Source organism: Balaenoptera ricei, chromosome 8 (assembly GCF_028023285.1).
Source record: "Balaenoptera ricei isolate mBalRic1 chromosome 8, mBalRic1.hap2, whole genome shotgun sequence".
In the NCBI taxonomy this organism is placed as follows: domain Eukaryota; kingdom Metazoa; phylum Chordata; class Mammalia; order Artiodactyla; family Balaenopteridae; genus Balaenoptera; species Balaenoptera ricei.
In genome coordinates this window covers 75,474,845-75,495,265 of record NC_082646.1, presented here as the reverse complement: position 1 = coordinate 75,495,265, position 20,421 = coordinate 75,474,845, and the positions used below count along the sequence as shown (strand labels likewise).

The 20,421-nt window shown below is 36.2% G+C and overlaps 1 protein-coding gene across 10 annotated transcripts in view; it reads left to right on the top strand.

The window, feature by feature from the left end:
• UEVLD (UEV and lactate/malate dehyrogenase domains) overlaps nt 1-20,421 on the top strand; it is a 45,712-nt gene that overhangs the window by 7,668 nt on the left and 17,623 nt on the right. For 5 of the 10 annotated variants that reach the window (XR_009504669.1, XM_059931243.1, XM_059931242.1 and 2 more), the window contains 5 exons: nt 2,985-3,050; nt 8,639-8,802; nt 12,305-12,440; nt 13,174-13,292; nt 17,145-17,247. Coding sequence is in view for 9 of the 10 variants with exons in the window: in XM_059931243.1 (XP_059787226.1) it covers nt 2,985-3,050; nt 8,639-8,802; nt 12,305-12,440; nt 13,174-13,292; nt 17,145-17,247 (588 nt within the window). In the remaining variant the exon portion in view is untranslated. Of the gene's footprint in view, nt 1-2,983; nt 3,051-8,638; nt 8,803-12,304; nt 12,441-13,173; nt 13,293-17,144; nt 17,248-20,421 lie in introns of those variants that run through there. The other 5 variants (XM_059931245.1, XM_059931244.1, XM_059931248.1 and 2 more) reach the window with 4 other exon arrangements.

Sequence of the window (20,421 nt, the reverse complement as noted above, 5' to 3'; positions counted from 1 at the left end):
GCTTTTAAGAACCAAATGTGATTAGCTTAGGCCCACTCTAATCATACAGGATAATTTCCCCATGTCAGGGTCCTTAACTTAATTGTATCTAAAAAGTTTCTTTGCCAAGTAAGGTAACATATGCACAGGTTCCAAGGATTAGGGTATTGGACATCCTTGGAGGCCATTATTCTGCCTACCACATATATGGTTGATAATAAATTAATAACAAAGTTTTAGTTATCTTCTTCACTTAATATAGAGGGTCTGGTTACCTGAGAAAGATTTTACTTTACTATCTTTCAAAATTTCTGACCACAACCCACACTTGGAAATGTATTTTATATCATGAACCCATATACACACAACTAAAGTATTATGTACACCTTGGCGTTTTCTCTTCTATTCCATTCCATACCGTTTAAAAAAAAAATGCTGATTGAGACTCACTAAATTGATTTCAGGACCCACGAATTAGTCAAAACACACAGTTTTGAAAAGCTTCTTTATTCTACATGGGTATGTTTTGTATTTGAATTAGCTTGGGTTACAAAAATATGTCTAATTCAGAATTATGTATTGGAAAATTTGAGGCATTATTGAAGTATTTCTTAGGAATAGCTAATTTTATATGTGGAAGAAATGATTAGATTCTGGCCTACCTGTGTCTGGCCTCTCTTGATTAACACCCAGTTATTTGGTGCTGCTTATAAATGCCTGGGATGGGGGATTTAACAGCTACTATTTATTGAACACCAGATATACTTCCAAATGTTTTATCTATATTATTTTACATATTCTTGTACAACCAAAGCTGTGAGGTGAGTATTATCATCTTCACTTTTCAGAGAAAGAAACTGAGGCCTAGAGAGTTTAAATAACTTGCTTAAGATTACACAGCTAGTTAGGCATGGAGTTGGGGCTTGTACTCATGTCCATCTTGCCCTCTGCTTGAATAATACTTGTTCTTTTACAATCTATAAGTAATCTTATAGATTTAAACCTTTGTTATAGCAGTTAATTCTTATTCTCATTTCCCCCATCTAGAGGAAGTAGGCTGTGGTGCCATTAAACCCTCAAGCTATAGGATTAATATTGTCAAGGTACATTTTATTATTGAAGACAATGTTAGTCATGTATTATAATCATTCTTCTTTTGGCTTTTTGAATAATTTGGACAGTGACTATTTACACCTGTAGTTTCTCTACCACATTTTCAGGTTCTTCTGTGTCCCCGAGAAACAATCCCTGTTCCACTCCTCTGTCCATTTTAGTTTTGCCTTAGAGTGATCCCTTCACCCATTTTTACCTTTCACTCATATAGTTCAAGGTAAATATTTGTACTTATGTACACTGTTGGCCTTGAGTTTTCTGTCAGCCTGGCTTTTCCTCTTCTCCCTTTCTGATAGGTCATCAAATCTATTTAGACTTTTTTCTTCCCCTGCGTAAATAGTATAGTAAGCTACTGAAGTCCTTAAAGGACCACATTCCAAGGCAGTTTGACAGTTTGACGCCAGATGTAGTGTTTTCTGTATTCAGTTCAGAAATTAGGGCATTGATTCTCCATCAGTGTGTCCCAGATGGGTAAGTTGAAATTTCAGGGATGTGAAGATTGAGAAAAGGTTGAGAATAATGGAGTTAGAGAAAGCAAAGATAATTGCTAATCCTTCTAAAAGGTCACTTTCAAAAATAAAACTTTTTTCTTCTGATTATAAAAGTTATAATCTGATATCTAAAAGTGATTATAACTGATGTTACATGTGACAATTATTTGATAATGTCCCCACGTTTTATAGTCCTTTACTTATTATTAAGGGCTTTCACATCATCTCATTTAATCATTATGACAACTTTATGATGCAGTCTTTATAGATTTTATATCTTTATTTTCTAGATGATGAAACTGAAGGTCAAAGAGGTTAAAGTAACCAAAAGTCACATGCCTCTGTCGACAGAAATAATAAACAGTCTATAATAGGATAGAAAAGAGTTTTATTTGAGCCAGTCTGAGCACTATAGCCTCAGATAGTTCTGAAGAGCTTTCCAAAGAAGCATGGTTTTCAGCACAGTTTGTTTTTTTTTTAATAAATTTATTTATTTATTTATTTATTTATTTTTAGCTGTGTTGGGTCTTCGTTTCTGTGCGAGGGCTTTCTCTAGTTGCGGGGAGCGGGGGCATTATTCGTTGCGGTGCGCGGGCCTCTCACTATCGCGGCCTCTCTTGTTGTGGAGCACAGGCTCCAGACACGCAGGCTCAGTAGTTGTGGCTCACGGGCCCAGTTGCTCCGTGGCATGTGGGATCTTCCCAGACCAGGGCTCGAACCCGTGTCCCCTGCATTGGCAGGCAGATTCTCAACCACTGCACCACCAGGGAAGCCCTTCAGCACAGTTTTATATCTGTCAGAACAAAGAACATCAAACGTCACAGGGGTGCATTCCTTCAAGGTTTCAAAAAAAGACAAATGAGCATGCACACGATGAGTCAGCATGGCCTTGGCGCCTGTGAAGGGAGCTTTATCATTGGAGTGCTAGCGTTGATGTTTTAGGGAAGGGAGGCATTTATCTCTGTCTTCAAAACAGACATTCTTTACTTCTGGACAATGCACCCTTTTCTTTAATGATTAAAGCAGATGTACAATGTATGCTTAATGGGCCACAAAACTGGCTATTCTAGTTAGCATAAAGCTTAAGTTAAATAATGTATAAGCTAGGATGACTTCCCCGTATCTCAATATGTGAAAATTTCTTCCATCACCTCTAAGTAGGAAAAGTCGGCCAAGAACTTGGGATTTCAGTATCTTAAGTCCTGTGTTCTTTCAACTACCTGCTCTGCTTTCTAAAAGAACATCATTTAGTTCTTTGCCCTTGTCAACATATTTACTGATTCCTAGATGATGGTATTTAGAAATTATGTGTGTTTCTGTATGTGTGTATGTACATGCACACACTTTAACACGGTTCTTCCTACTTCTGATTGCGCATTCTGGGGCTTTTTTTTCTTCCAGTTTTCAAAGATAGTTCCCAGAAAAACCTGCTGAATTTCACTGGCACTATTCCTGTGATGTATCAGGGTAAGTGTGGAAGTTGAGAAAATGTGGGAATTTTCTAAAAGATCAGTTTAATTAGAACTTATATTTGTTTAGTTCCATAACATTCTCAAAGTGTTTTTTGTTTGTTTGTTTGTTTTTTAAAGAACATTTTTACGAGCTGGTCAATTTTTAATTTTTTATTTATTTATTTTTTAAATATTTATTTTTTTGGCCACGCTATGTGGCTTGCGGGATCTTAGTTCCCCCAACCTGGGCCCCTAGCAGTGGAAGCTCAGAGTCCTAACCACTGGGTTGCCAGGGAATTCCCCTTAAAGTGTTTTAACATGTATATGATCTATACTGAACCTTACTGGATATAGCAGAATGCTGTCCCAGTGAAGGAAGGCCTAGGTTAATACCAACAAATTCAATTCAGTTCAACGAATATTTATTTATTGAATGTCAACTATCTGCCCACTACTCTGCTAGGTTTTGAGGTACAGAGGTGAGCAAGACAGACATAGGCCTGCGCTTGTGGAGAGTTAACTCTGCTTTCCATAGGAAACTGCAGGGATCCCACCTTTTTCTCCCATTACATGAATGTTTTGTTCCCCTCCCTTTCCCTCTATATGATGTAGCATTATCCCCATTCTGTTGGTGAAACTGAGTCCTGGTCACGTGGTTTACCTGAGTCCACACAGCTGGTGTCAGACTGGAACTTAAAACTCCAATAGGAAATTTTTAAAACACAGGCGCCATTAAAGCTCAAAAAAAGCAACATATTTTCAGATGACCTGACAGGTTAAAATAGCTAAGTGTTTGCCCAAAAAGAAAAAAAAAATCACTGACTTCCCTATAATTAATTCTGTTTGTCTAGACCTACTTCCTTCAACGTTTAACAGGACTAACCTGTCAGATGGGTGTCATAGGAGGTTGCTTCTCTAGTATGATTTGAAGAACACCAGAGAAGTGTTGGTTCCAATTATTTCTCTGAAGTGGTGCTTGAAATTCCACCTTTAAAAATCCATTCCCCTTTTAAAATGCAAATAATCTCAGGAGGAATAACATCCAAAATCACTAATATACAGTGCTGTGCTTATAGAAAATGCTCGGTAAATATTTGTTGAATGATTGAGTTAGTTTATTTGATTACTGACTGAAGGGTTTAGGAATACATGAACTTACTGGGTATTTGAAAAAGGAGGTGCACTGAAAAAGGGCTGAGGAAGATCTGGAAACCAAATGGGGAGAGAGCAGTGCAGTTTGCTGTCTCTTACAAAGGATTCATCGCTGTATTATGGGAGCACATTGCCCAACAGACACCAAGAAGATGTATTTTGGGGGACTTTTTTCAAAGTAAGTGCTTCATTATGGTAGTGGCTAGACTGTTACAAACCCTCCTTTATTGCTTCCCCCTGCCCCCATGATGACTTATTGCCAGAGGTACACTCATGTTTATTCTTCCTCTGTGTACGTCCAATCATAACATCTCCTTTGGCACAGAGAATGCTTAGAAATTCAGTTTGGTTTTTATGAATAGGAATGTGGTTGGAGATGAAAGTAGGTAGCAGTGGGCTCTGAAAAAATTGCAATGAGGTAGGCAGAGCAGGTATAGAGTTGATTTTTATTTTCTTTCCTTGCTTCTCCCCTCCCAAGCTCTCAGACTGTTTTCTGGCTGCCTAGAGAATTTTACTGAGACCTGTTTCCCATTACTTGTGTTCTGTGTTTATTATGGTTAGATGTTAGAGAGAGAAAGAATTCTTACCAACCCCAGTGATTTCAAGGGTAGTTGCATATTGACAGAGGAACTTACAAATTTAAATGAATCATTGCTTAGTAGCCCTCAGTTTCTAGGACAATGTGGGGAGGTTACAGGAGGGCATAAAAGTTATCTTAAGATGCCACTCATTGGCACTCTGCATCTTCCTAGAGCGGTGGAGTCAGGTCATTGATTCTTATGCTGGTAGTAATTCCAAGGTAGTAATGGTACCTGCAGTACCTTTTTTTTTTTTTTTTTTTTTTTGGTAGTACACTCTTTTTCCCCTTTGCTTTTGACTAGAATTATAGCAACTCCTTGTGATGCATACTAGTTATTTCCTGCTGATCAGAAGGTCAGAATGTATTATCTTTCTCATCTGTAAAATGGGCCAATGATAGAGCCTAACTCTACAATTTTGAGGATTAAATGCATTACTCTAAGTAAAGCTCTTAGCATAGTTCCTTGCACATAGTAAGTGCCTAATAAACGTTGGCCGTTATTATGTGCATGCTTTTGTTACTTTTATCTGGTTACTAGTTTTTTTAGTATAATAATAGTACATGCTCATGCTAAAAAAATTTAAACAATTGAAAAGAGATGAGGTTAAGCTTATATCTAACCTCCCACCCAGTCCTATTCCCCAGGTGAATCTTCTGTTGATATTTCCTTATATATACCTGCAGAAATTTTCTGGATTATTTCTTATCCCTCCAAGATTGTGTCAAGGTTGTGATGACACTTTTCCTTCATCCATCCATTGTTTAGAGATGTGTATCATCTTAGTAAGATGATACCCATCTGAACTTTATTTACAGCTAACTTAAATTATATCCTTATGATATAATTACTTTAAATCTGAGGACTCTACCAGGAGTCCTGACTCTTTGATAATGAATTACTGAAAGTAAATGGGCAGGGTAGGAGGCAGGGCATTTGCTGACAGAAAAGAATGAGAAAGAAGGAAGAAGGGCACAGAGAATACCAGTAGTGGAATCTTACAAGTTATAGACGTGGGAATCAGGCTCACCATGCGCTTTGCCAGGAGTGTGGTATTAAAATGCATGAATGCTGCTGGGGAGAGGCATTGATGGAGGCAGCAGATCCTTGATCAACCAGGAAGATACCTTCAATAGACATTTCTTTCCTTTTCTTTAATGTGTAGTGATTAACATTAGAAAATGGCTCCATCGAGATTGGGACTACCACTCCAAAACAAAAAAAATTGCATGGCCTAGGACTTCCCTGGAGGTCCAGTGGTTAGGACTCTGCACTGTCAATGCAGGGGGCATGTGTTCAATCCCTGGTCGGGGAACTAAGATCCCACATGCTGCACAGCGTGGGAAAAAAAAAAAAATTGCATGGTCCAAACAGTGGCTTTTAAATGTTTGATTGTGACCCACAATAAGAAATACTTTCGTATACATAGTTATATATGTATATAACTAAAATTAAATTTATTGTTTGCAGCCCACTAAATTAATTTCATGACCTATTTATTGTGACCAACATTTGAAAAACACTGGTCTAGAGTATATAACATTAGACAGAGTGACTTCTGGAGGAATGTGATGATGTGTCTCAATACCTGTCGGTCACTCTGTGGTGCTGTGATCACATGACTTTATAATCATAGAGTACCAACAGCTATGCCTGTATCCATACTGTAAGTACTTAGATACTATGTATGGTGATGGATGTTAACTAGACTTATTGTGGTGATTATTTTGCAATATATACAAATATTGAATCATTACGTTGTATACATGAAACTAATACAGTGTTATATATCAATTATACCCAAATAAAAACAGTTTTTTAAAATACTTAGATAAAATTAGAAGAGGAATATGGTTCTGAGAACTGCTGATATAAAATAGTAGAAATAGTACTAGGACATTTCTATTATGTAGTGACTTTCAGTTCTCTAGAATTACATGGGAAGCTTTTAAAAAATGTTGTCCAGACCCTGTCCCACTGAATCAGAAACTTTTAGGGAGAGGCCTGGATATTGGTATGTTTCAGAGTTCCTTAAGCATTTCTAATATGCAGACAGAGCTGAGTATCATTGTGCTTAGGGCAGGAGGAAGCAAGATGAAAAAAGTAGAGGATTTCCTTAGTAAGAAAAAGATTGCAGTGGAGAAGAAAACTTTTTATTTATACCTTGCTTATTTCCAAAATGGGTTTGAGGTAAATTGTAAAAATTACCAACCCGTCATGGTACTTACCATGTCATGTACTGTTCTAAGCATTTTATGTACCTTAACTTAATTTTATCCTCACAACAATCCTATGAGGTAGGAGCTTTTATCATTCTCATTTTGTAGAGGAAGGAGTTGAGGCACAGAGAAGTTAAGTAACTTGCCTAAAATCATATAGCTAGTAATGTGTGCAACTAGGATTTGAACCTAGGCATTTGTGCTCCTGAGCAGCCATGTTTTTAAATATATTGAAAGACATATGCCTTAAGACTGTGAAAGTGGGAATAAATATCGGGAGATACAACAGAACAGTTAAGATAATTGATCAAATTTCTAGTTTAAGGTTAGTTTTTGCACTTATATTAGGTTTAGCTTTGGGCTTCCCGTAAACCAAAACAGTCAGAGATTTTGGCTCTCAGTAGGCATGACATACATGGTTACATAGTACGTGGTACATGGTTACATGGTACATGTACATAGAAGAGCTTTCATTTGGGTTCCTATCTCAGTACACTAAAATTTAAGAGCCACTGGACAGGGCTTCCCTGGTGGCGCAGTGGTTGAGAATCTGCCTGCCAATGCAGGGGACACAGGTTCGAGCCCTGGTCTGGGAAGATCCCACATGCCGCGGAGCAACTGGGCCCGTGAGCCACAACTACTGAGCCTGCGTGTCTGGAGCCTGTGCTCCGCAACAAGAGAGGCCACGATAGTGAGAGGCCCGCGCACCGCGATGAAGAGGGGCCCCCACTCGCCGCAACTGGAGAAAGCCCTCGCACAGAAACGAAGACCCAACACAGCCAAAAATAAATAAATAAAATTATTTTTAAAAAAAAGAGCCACTGGACAAGGTGACTGTTAAGGTTGTTTTCAGCTCTAAGTTGTATGTATCTAACCCAGCTTGTATGTTACAGTAGCTGCAATTAATGAGCAACTTGAGGGCCAGTATCAAATGCATCTTTCATTTGTTCATTCACTCATTCATTTTAAAAACATTTATTTATTTATTTATTTGGCTGCGCTGGGTCTTAGTTGCAGCACGTGGGATCTTTAGTTGTGGCATGCGGGATCTTTGGTTGCAGCATGTGAACTCTTAGTTGTGGCATGTGGGATCTAGTTCCCTGACCAGGGATCGAACCTGGGCCCCCTGCATTGGGAGTGTGGAGTTTTAGCCACTGGACCACCAGGGAAGTCCCCATTCATTCATTCTTATTTATATAAGAAACTTTTATTGAGTATCCAGTATGTTAGGCACTATACTTGTTGTAGGGGACATGGAAATGAATAATACCTAATCATCTCTAGACGTTTATAGTGTAAAAACAGAAACAGACTTGTAGGCAAATAAATTGGGTGGAGCAAAAAAGGTTACCTTAAAGAAGATGTTGTATCCCATACTCCTAGCACAGTAGGTCCTATAAATATTTATTGAATTGAATTGAATAAGCTGGCCATTGTCTTGATTATATTTCCTCAAATGTTATACTGGTGCTTTAATGGGAGCATATTTCCAATGTGAATGTGGATGAAAATAGGGAAATAGGCCTCAGTTTACATAAATCCTTTATCTATAAACTTGACTAGACTTGTGTTTTAAAATGCCACCTAGCTATACCGTAAATATAATGTGTGTGGTTCATTATTGTTTGAAGATGTGTTTATTTTGTCTCAAATAGGTAATACATATAACATACCAATTCGTTTGTGGATTTTGGATTCTCACCCTTTTGCTCCCCCCATTTGCTTCTTAAAGCCAACTGCAAACATGGGAATCTCAGTTGGAAAACATGTGGATACTCAAGGCAGAATATACTTGCCCTATCTCCAAAACTGGAGCCATGTAAGATCAATTTGGATTTTCTTTTAAAAGTTTTTATTTTTCTGAATATTTATCTTCAATCCTAATGGTACAAATAAGTTAGTGAATTTTCTTTCAATGATAATTCTTCTTGTGGTCTTTAAAAATAATTTGAAATTGAGCTCCCCAGGGTCACCCAAGACCCAGAACCCTGATGATGGCAGCCTGCATGAAGCTGCTCTCTCCAGGTCTGGGAGCCAACCATTGTTTGCTCCCTGTCTTTTTATAGTTGTTTGCCGTTTGATAAAGCAAATGAAGAGCTACTAGCAAAATATTGGGGCATTATTTCCTAGTTCCTCCCCAGTAAAGATTCTTATGTAATATGTGTATTTATTTGTAGTTTTGCCTGTTTTAACCTTTATGTAAATTGAATCATATTGTATATAATCTTCTATTACATGCTTTGTTTTAACTGAGCATTAAGTTTTAGAAATTCACCCACAGCGATGCATGAAACTGTAATTTATGTGTTTTACAATCCCTCACAGGGACTTCCCTGGTGGTCCAGTGATTAAGACTCTGCGCTTCCACTGCAGGGGGCACAGGTTCAGGGAACTAATCCCACTAATTTGGCACGGTCAAATAAATAAACATAAAAGTAAAACAATAAAAAAATAAAAATAAATGGCCCAGACTTAAAAAACAAACAAAACAAAACAAAACAAAAACACAAGCCCTCACATTATGCAGTTTTGTATTCTGCATATTTCATCTATCATTATATCGAGCATTTTTCCATATTAATGTTTTCAAAACACATGGTTTTTAATGGTTGCCTGATGTATTTGTAAATTGCTCTGTTAGAAATTTAATGATGAGCATCCTTAAATATAAATATATGTAAATATAAATGTATATATCTTATAAATCTTTAATAATTTCCTAATGATAAATCTCTAGGAATGGAATTATTGGATCAAAATTTTAAAATGTTTTGAAGGCTATTCTTATATATTCCCAAATTGGCCTCCAAGAGGTAGACAAAATGTTGTAATTCTACCATCAATAGAAATCAGTATGGGGGGTACCTGTTTTACAGCACCTTTGCTCTAAAGGGTGCTATAAAAGAAGGTACTATCATTAAAACAAAACAAACCTTTGCTTATCTCTATGGTTCATTTACTTAGAAGGATGTAGAATATGCTCTCATTTTTGTAAGTAACTAACACTTTTATGAAAGGTTAATTTATAATATATTTGTATATACCCGGAAAGTTGTAGGACCGGAGGACAGGGATCTGTCAGAGAGGAGTGAGGTTGAAGTAAAGGATGGCATTAGGATTATCACTTCTTATTTTATATACATGTTGTAAAAAGATATGCAATTGTGGATGCATTTCATATTGTTTTATGGTCTTCTATGTTTTTCATATAAATAAAACTTTTAAAAAGAAGAAAAAAAAGAAATAGAAAAAGAAAAGATGCATACCAAATTGTCAGTAGTGGAGTTCAGGTGGGGAAACATTAATCTTTCACTTTATGAACTTTATGAACTTGTACATTATTTGCATTACTTGGTGATTTAAATAATAAGATTACCAGTTAAATGTGATGAATAAGGCATGATAAAAATTCGTTAGTTGGAAGGACAAAAACATTAACCTTAATGTTTAGTTCTTTGGTTATTTGAGAAATTGAAATCTTATCATACATTTATTTATCATGTACGTTTCTTCTTTTTTGAATTGTCTGTTTATCTCTTTCATCCATTTTTACAACTTTTAAAAAAAATACTATCCTTCAACAGTATTTTGACATCTGTGCCCTATTGTGGGAATTTATCTTTCCTGTTTCCTCTTTCTGATTTTCTTTGGCATCTCTTTTCATAGTTTTGTTTGTTTAATAAATACTCAGAGATAGTCCTATAATCTAGTCAAGGTTGTGCTTGATTTCAGATCAGACAGTATTGATTTCATTTTACTATTCTGAACCTCTTTATTATAAGCTAAAACTAGTCTTAAGAAGATACTATATTATTTAAATGGCCCTATTTAGAAGAACTACATTTGGGGGAGGGGGAGGGATTAATTAGGAGTTTGGGATTAACAGATACACACTACTATATATAAAATAGATAATATGGCACAGGGAACTATATTCAATATATTGTAATAACTTATAATGGAAAAGAATCTGAAAAAGAATATATATATATATATATATATATATATATATATATATATATAACTGAATCACTTTGCTGTACACCTGAAACTATAACACAACATTGTAAATCAACTATACTTCAATTAAAAAAAAGTATGATGTTATGATTTTTAAAAGTACTATGTAAACTTTAAGTTCCACGTGCAGTTGGAATTACATAGTATAATTATACAGAGTTTGGAGCTAGAAGGAATCTAGAGGTCATCTAGGCCAAGGATTGCAGACATTTTCCCCAAGAGAGTCAGTGTGCTGCATTAGGCCTACAGAATTTTGTTTGAACAGCACAGTGGTTTTGTTTTGCTTTGTTTTGTTCTTAATATGAATTTGAATGACTATACATGTACTCTTTCCAATTTGCCACAGTGACCATCTCCCCAAATTTTCTTATACTTGACAACTTCACACATTATGTTATCTGCTTAGTCTTTAAAGGTATATGAGTTTTTTTATTCTAATAAAAAATTTATTAGAGTGAAACCCAGACTCTGAGAAATTAAGCAATTTTTAAAATGAGCAAGCCACTAAATATTCCTAATAATAATAATAAAAACCATATATTTTACACTCACAACATATAATTTGCATACATTAGCTCATTTTTTTCTCATATTATTGGGATTTATTATTCACATTGTATTGCTAATAATACTGAAGCTCAGAGAGGTTCAGTGCATTTCACTAAGGTTGCTTAACCAGTTAAATTAAAATGAACAGTACTGGATTAGATAAATATCAGTGTTCATTTTATGATTTGATAATGGTTATATAGGAGAATGTTTTGTTCTTTCTTTTAGGAAATATATGCTAAAGTATTTAGGGCTGAAGGGGTATCATATCTTCAGTTTACTCTCGGTTCAGAAAATAGAGGAAAAGAGACTAAGAAAGCAAATGTGATAAAATGTTAACATTTGAGTAATCTGGGTGAGGAGTATATGGAAATTCTTTGGACTATTTTTTTGCTACTTTTCTGTAAGTCTGCAATTATTTCAAAATCAAAAGTTAAAAAAAGGCAGATAGACAAGACCATTCCCAAATATAGGTACTCTGCTAGTAAGCACATTTATGCTGTTTTCCCACTTTTTGGAGATGTGGATTTAGCATTTCTCCCTTTATTTTTCAGCTAAAAAAATTAATTTTTTTCGATTAAATGTATTAAAACAGTTAAAAGTATCATATAATTTGTATGGTAGTTTTCGAAAAATGAGAGCATGATGTAATACTTTTCTTTTGGCTAACTCTATAACAATGTATAGGTTAACATGGTAGTATTCCTTAGCAAAATTTTTGCATAACTTTTCCCTTTGTGTGTGTTCTGTAGCCTAAATCTGTCATTGTTGGATTAATTAAAGAAATGATTGCCAAGTTTCAAGAAGAACTTCCCCTGTATTCTCTATCATCATCTGATGAGGCACAGCAGGTAGACTTGCTAGCCTATATTGCAAAAATCACTGAAGGTTTGTATTTTTGTTAATCATAGAGTTATGAGTTTACAATTTCTCACTAATATCCTTTACTCTCTGCTACTTGATTTCTCTAAATAAATACATGCTTGTATATGTACATATCTGTGTTGAATCAAAAATTCCTATATATTTATCATAAGGTAAGTATTACCATACAGTTCCAATGAATATGGTTTCTTAAAATGTAAAAGATTACTTTTATCCTGACAGCTAAAATAATTTGTTTTTTTCAAAACCACTTGATATATATTAATGATCCCAAACCTTTTTCATTATACGTTTATGTGGCTTTTTGCCTCATTCAGTATCCTGGACCAGAGAATCTATGATTCTCATTGTTTCTCATTGAGGATAAAGCAAAATACCCATGCTTGCAAAATTTCACGTTAAACATTTTTTTGCATTGTAGACTAGAGCAGTAAGAATCACAATGTTTTTCAGAATTATGGAAATCCTATTTTTTTAAGTCTTATATAATATTTTTAAAATGTTTGGAAAGATATTTTCTGTTTAAAATGATAGCCTCTATTTAGTAGAATATTTAATATGAGATTCCTGTCTTTCTTGCATTTCATTTGTTCAACAATATTTTTGAATGTCTATTATGGAGTGCCTAGTACCATGTTTTCTGTCCAAGTTATTGAACTTTGGTGTATTTTTTTTAAGATGCTAAAAAGATTTTTGATATTTTTAAATTCTTATGATAGTTCACTTTACTTTTTAGGTGTCTCAGATATAAATTCAAAGAACTGGGCAAATCATGAGAATAAAACAGTCAATAAAATTACCGTGGTTGGCAGTGGAGAACTGGGAATTGCCTGCACATTAGCAATTTCAGCAAAGGTATGTAAGCATAGTGGTTATGAATACATCTGTCATATTGCTACACTTTTAGGCAGTTTCTATTTAACACACAAGAAGTAATGGCTTCATTTTGTCATGTGGGAAAACTTCATTTTGCCTTAAAATATATTTAGTAAGCTGACCAAAAAAATATGTGAAAGTTCTCATCAGTAATGTTGCTTCTTAATTAGTAGTTAGTCGTGGAATAGGCTTTAAAAACATTATTTGAACAATGGGCTCATCATCCTAATCCAAGGGAAACCTCAAGTTGACATTCATCTGACTTAGTCACAAAGTCTTTTGTGTTTTCTGAGTCCTGCTGCTTTAATTAAACTCTTATTTAATATAATACTTAATTTAGCTATTTCTAAAATTAACATTTTTTAAAAACAATTGCCTTTTCTTGTGTAATTACTCCACTTTCTTTTAGGATCATAGTTCCTGATTTGATATTTTACAATAGTTTGAGATTTGCCTATTTTTCCATGAGTCCTTCTTACTAGATCTTTTCTGTATAAATTATTTTCAGAAAGGCTTAAGTCCCCCCTCCAGAGAGGTTGAAAGACCCTCCAGGGCCCAGTATCATGGTAACAGCATGTCTGTGTCATTTGAGCCATGTAGACCAGAATAGACTAGTTCAGGGGTCCCCAGCCCCCAGGCCGAGGACCACTACCGGTCTGTGGCCTGTTAGGAACCAGGCAAGAGGTGAGCGGTGGGCGAGTGAGTAAAGCTTCATCTGCTGCTCCCATCGCCTGAACCATCACTGCCTGAGCCATCCATCCCACCACCCCTCCACCCCCACCCCGTCTGAGGAGAAATTGCCTTCCACAAAGCCCGTCCCTGGTGCCAAAAAGGTTGGGGACTGCAAGACTAGCTCTCCCTCCATGTATTTATTTGATAGCTGGTATTTAGTTTTCTATTAAAGTTTGATTGATTGCCATCTAAATTCTTCCCTTTCCATTTAAGATTCACGTATATCTTGGAGGTAGGTTCTACTTCAGCAAATAGTTAAATTGTATCCAGGGAGCTAGAAGATTTTAAAAGCTAACTGTTCAGAACCATATATGCTAACTTGACATATTATATTTTCATTTCCTCCACCCTCCATCTGAATGCACTCTTCCTTCTTAATTGGAATTTGAAATGTTTGTAGATCTTTTGTTACTAAATAGAATACTTCAATAAACACTGCCTTACAAGTTGTTTATTTTCTTGTCTGAATTTTCTGTTAAGGGTACATAATCTCAGAAATAGTACTAGTGAGTCAGAGGGCATGAATGGTTTTTATGGTACTTATTACATATTGCTAGATTGCTCTTCAGAAGGGCAGAACTTTACACTGCTAATAACAATGCACACATCAACCTGATTTTTGGCATTGCTAACAGTACTAAGTTTTATCAATTTTATTTGTTTTTGGTAAGTGTAGGAAGACCCCTTAAAGTCATATTTCTTTAACTGTTAGAAGTCGCACTATCAGTATTTCTTTGTTTGTGAACTGTCTAGTTGGAAGGTTTCTTTCCGTTTTTCCCTTTAAATGTTAATATTTTGATACAAGGTACAATATTTGAATAGTGCAACAATATTCAACTAGTGCAGTAGTAGTCATAATAATGGCAGTAGTTGAAGTGGTGGTAGCAGCAGTAACTAACCCTTACTGAATGCTTACTAGATCCAGGCACTTGTCTAAACACTTGATTCATTTTTTTTAAGAATAAATTTATTTATTCTATTTATTGATTTTTTTTGGCTGCGTTGGGTCTTCGTTGCTGCGAGCGGGCTCTTCTTTAAGTTGCAGTGAGCAGGGGCTACTCTTCGTTGCAGTGCATGGGCTTCTCATTGCGGTGGCTTCTCTTGTTGCAGAGCACGGGCTCTAGGTGCACGGGCTTCAGTAGTTGTGGCACATGGGCTCAGTAGTTGTGGCTCGCAGGCTCTAGAGCTCAGGCTCAGTAGTTGTGACTCACGGGCTTAGTTGCTCTGCGGCATGTGGGATCTTCCTGGACCAGGGCTCGAGTTCCCTGCATTGGCAGGCGGATTCTTAACCACTGCACCACCAGGGAAGTCCCACTTGATTAATTTTTACAACAACCTTGTGACTTAGGTACTATCGTTACTGTCATTTTACAGATGAAGAAACCAGGGCATAGGGAGGTTACCCAACTTGCCCAAAGTCACAGTATTAATAAAAGGAGCCAGGGTTTGAGGTTGGGCAATCTATTTACAGAGCCTGTATTCTAGATCCTTATTACCCAACGTGTGGCCTTGGCATCATCTGAGATTTTATTGGAAATACATAATCTCAGGCCCTACTCCAGATCAAAGGAAGTAAATCTGTATTTTTACAAAATTCCTGGTAATCCATGTGCTTCACTGATCTATTAAATGGCGATCCCTTAAAGCTTGAGAAGCTCTGCTCTAAACCACTATGTAACACGCCTTGTTGTGGTTATTGACGGACATTTAGTTTGTTTCTAGTCTTTTGAATATCCTTATACATATTGTATCATTTTACACATGTACTAATAAACTTGTAGGATGATTTCTACAAATGAGGTTGATGGATTAAGGGAGTTGTGTTTTTATTTATTTTTTTATAAGGATTTTTTTTTTGATGCGGACCTTTTTTTTTTCTTTTTTTGTCTGTATTGAAATTTGTTACAACATTGCTTCTGTTTTTATGTTTTGGTTTTTTGGCCACAAGCCATGTGGGATCTTAGCTCCCCAAGCAGGGATCGAACCTGCACCCCCTGCATTGGAAGGCAAAGTCTTAACCACTGGACCACCAGGGAAGTCCTTGTATTTTTAAACTTTGACAGAAATTGTCAAATTATCCCTCATATCAATTGTGCTAGTTCATTCTCATTCCCACAGTGTATGAGAATACCTGTTTTCCCACACTACTGTTAAACTTTGGGATCTTTGCATGTCTGATAAATGAAAAATGGTAACTCATAGTTTTCTTTGCATTTCTCTTATGAGTGTGGTTAACGTTAATAAAATTAATAGGTACAATTTAGAGAGGACTGCTCTTTGCCAGCCCTGTGTCACATAATTAATCTTCATAACTCCAAGAAATAAGACCAAGTTCAGTGACTTGCTCAGTCTTACAAAGTTAATAAGTAGCATGGCTGGATTGCTTCCTGTACACTTTCTGCCTCATAGTCTGGTAGATCCCTGGGTAGTCTTGCTCCTGTACCCTAAGATAGGAGAGATGCTCATATCCCTTGCTGCTTTGGAAAAAGGACTTACACGAAGGTAAATCGACTCTTAGGAGTTTCCATGCTGTTGTTTATGGTCAGCCCACCATGGCACCTAGAAAGCTGTCTACAGGCATGTGAAGTATTTTCCATGAGATCTCTGGGGAGAGAACTGCATGATAATTGGGTTTTATTTTAGCTTTATGACTATTATCTTTTTTTTTTTTAAGAGAAACTTGGCATTAGTGTTGACACTGATGCTAAAATAGACCCAAAAAAATCACTCTAAATTCTTTCAGAATGGAAATTATGACAAAACGAAAACATAAACGGAAGAACAGTAGCAAACATATTGAGTGCACCATGTCATCTTTTTTACTCATTATCCCATCAAAAGAAACCTGCACTCTGTGACTTCTGAGTTAAGCCCTGTTAGAGCCCAGTTTTTAGTTAAGCCTAAAGGATCACATTATTCAAGTGCATAGTATTTTCTTGCTTGTATGTCCCTTTTATTGCTATTGTGCTACTTCCTTCATAAGAGAGCACATAGGCCTATGTATTCGTTCTCCCTTAGCTCTCACTTCGGAATGAATTTAAACTGAGTAACTGGCCATGTGCAGTGTAATGCTGTTCTTTTTCTTATTGTACTGTACAGGGCATTGCAGACAGACTGGTCCTCTTAGACCTCTCCGAAGGGACTAAAGGAGTGATGATGGACCTTGACATATTCAACCTGCCTAATGTGGAGATCAGCAAAGGTCTGGTTATTCTGCTTAAAAGATTTGTGCCTTGTTTGCCCTTATATTTGAGTCCTAGAATTTTTTTGTAGACTTTATTTTTTAGAGCAGTTTTAGGTTCAGAGTATTATTGAGCAGAAGGTACAGAGATTTCCTGTACACCCCCTTCCCCCACATATGCACAGCCTCTGCATTGTCAGTATCCCCTACCCAAGTGGTATAATTGATAAACCTCCCTGGACACATCATTATCATCCAAAGTCCATAGTTTACATTAGGGTTTACTCTTGTCTTTGTATATTCTATAGGTGTGGACAAATCAAACATGTATCCACCATTATGGTATCAAACAGAGTTGTTTCACTGCCCTAAAAATTCTCTGTGCTCTACCTAGAGTCCTAGAATTTTACTGCTGAAAGCATCTTCAAGATCACCTAGTCCAAGTCCCTCATTTTACATATTGGGAAACTGAGATTCATATAAATTAAGGGACTTAACCTGAAGTCATACAGATTGCAACTAATTAGGTTAATAAGAGTCAGATAAGCAAATAACATTCAGATCGGTTGGAAGGATTTATGCTCAGTCTCTGACTTATACCTTAGTATAAATTGTTTTCTCTGATTGCTTCCTTTTTCATAATATATTGGTTAAGAACACTGATTTTAGAGTTAGACATGGGGGTTTGTATACTAGCTCTGCCATTTGTCAGATTATATAATCTCTCAAAGTTCAGTTTTATCATCTGTAAAGTGGGAATTAATACATACCTCTTGGTATATAGCAAAGTGCTAAATCAAGATTTAAAAAACAAAATTCATTCACATTGCTTTCACTAAAAATATATTGTTAAAATGAATTTTAATAAGAACAAAAGAGGGGTTTGTATCATTAATAAATAAAATTTAGAATGTTAAAAAAGTAATTTTTAAAATCTTTTTAATTCAAAAGATTTGCATATATTTAACAATGTACATAATATATTAGTACAGACATATATATGTAGGTAAATACCAGATTTGGGGATGTGGGAATAAAATTATTTTATTACCAGGGATGCATGATCAAAAAATATTGGAAGGCCATTGAACTAGAGAATGTTTAGTCTCCGAAAACCAGGTTATAGCTAGAGTCAGGTTGTAATATGCTATAGTTGCTTAGCTTTCCTTTGCCTTTCCTTACTCAGGTCTCGTGTATTCTTTTTTTTTTTTTTAATAAAGTTACTTTTTATTTTATTTATTGGCTGCGTTGGGTCTTTGTTGCTGCGTGCGGGCTTTCTCTCGTTGCGGGGAGCAGGGGCTACTTTTGTTGTGGTGTGTTGTGGGCTTCTCATTGCAGTGGCTTCTCTTGTTGCGGAGCACGGGCTCTAGGTGGGCGGGCTCCAGTAGTTGTGCCATGTGGGCTCAGTAGTTGTGGCTCACAGGCTCTAGAGCGCAGGCTCAGTAGTTGTGGCGCATGGGCTTAGTTGCTTCACGGCATGTGGGATCTTCCTGGACCAGGGCTCGAACCTGTGTCCCCTGCATTGGCAGGTGGATTCTTAACCACTGCACCACCGGGGAAGCCCTCATGTATTCTTAGCCATATTTTCCAAATAAAATATTGAGACATATGGTTTCACAAGGCTGAATGTACTAAGAACCGCAGTGGATCAAAAAGTTGAAATTATACCTATAGGTTATAAAAACTGGGTGTAATAGTTCTAGCAAGCCTCTGGATCCCTGTAGGATACAATGGATTTATTTTCCTTCTCTGGAAAGAGTACAATAGTTTCCTTAATGATCCTTTTGTAGGCCTTGTACAGAGGATCTCTTGGGGAGCTGGATAGTCTCTTGTGCCTCTCATTTCCAGGTACTGAAGTTCTTAAGGGACCTCTTCACTCTTCCAAATCACTCCAGGAGACTGTTTAGTACATGGGCCCTAGAGGTTGTGAGGCCATTTAGGACCTGAGGAAATTGTTTCTTCCTATGTGTCTCATTAACCATCAATAACTATTGTTTCAGATAATTGAAAGAATAGAATCCTTAGAGTAGATATATAAGATGTGGTACTTGCCACCAAGTAAGGAGTTTTGAATGAATTAGCACTATATTGGGGCAACTTTCATGTTCCCCTTGATAATTTTGATTGCATATTCCTGATAATTACTATTACATGAGGTAATTTAAAATATAATATTAGCTAACATCTCAAATATGTTCTATGATATGGAGAAGTGTGTTAATAATTTTGGGAAAGTAAGCTCATTTGGAAATTTTAGTAATGCCCCATCATGACAGGCATTGATGATCATCCTAGAGTTGTACTTTTCTCCATTTGGATTTTTTAAATAACTACTAAAATACTTTGGGGAGGGCTGTGCATATGTATATATGAGCCTGCAAACATGCGTACTTTACATACATAAGCGAACAGTGTGTGCATAGACTAAACCTGGAGAAATACTGAGGAACTGTTAAGAGTAGTTGCTTCAGAAGTCAGACTGGGGAAACTGGTTCTGCACTTGTTTTTTGCACTTAATATTTTTATCTCTTTTTTTATTGTGTTAAAATACATATAACATAAATTTACCATTAGTGACATTCAGTATATTCACAACGTTGTGCAACTGTCACGAATATCTAGTTACAGAACATTTTCCTCACCCCAAAAGGAAACCCTCTACACATTAAGCAATCACTCCCCATTTTCCCTTTTCCCCAGGCCCTGGCAACCACTGATCTACTCTGGATTTGCTTCTTCTGGATATTTCATATACATGGAATTATACGATATGTGGCCTTTTGTGTCTGGCTTCTTTCACTTAGTATAATGTTTGCAAGGTTCATCTATATTGTAGCATTTATCATTCCTTTTTATGGTTGAATAATATTCTGTGGTATGGATATGCCACATTTTATCTATCCATTTATCAGTTGATGTACATTTGGGTTGTATCTTTTTGTTATTGTCAGTAGTGCTGCTGTGAACATTTTTGTACAAGTTTTTGTTTGAGCACCTCTTTTCAGTTCTTTTTGGTATGTACCCAGAAATGGAATTGCTAGGTCATATCACAATTCTGTGTTTAAGTTATTGATTAATTTATAGTATCATTTTGAAGATCATTATTAATAGCACATAGAGATCTAAATAGCTCTATTTCTTTGAACAGCTTTATAATAATATTCCATCATATGGATGTCTGTCTCCTATTGGTAG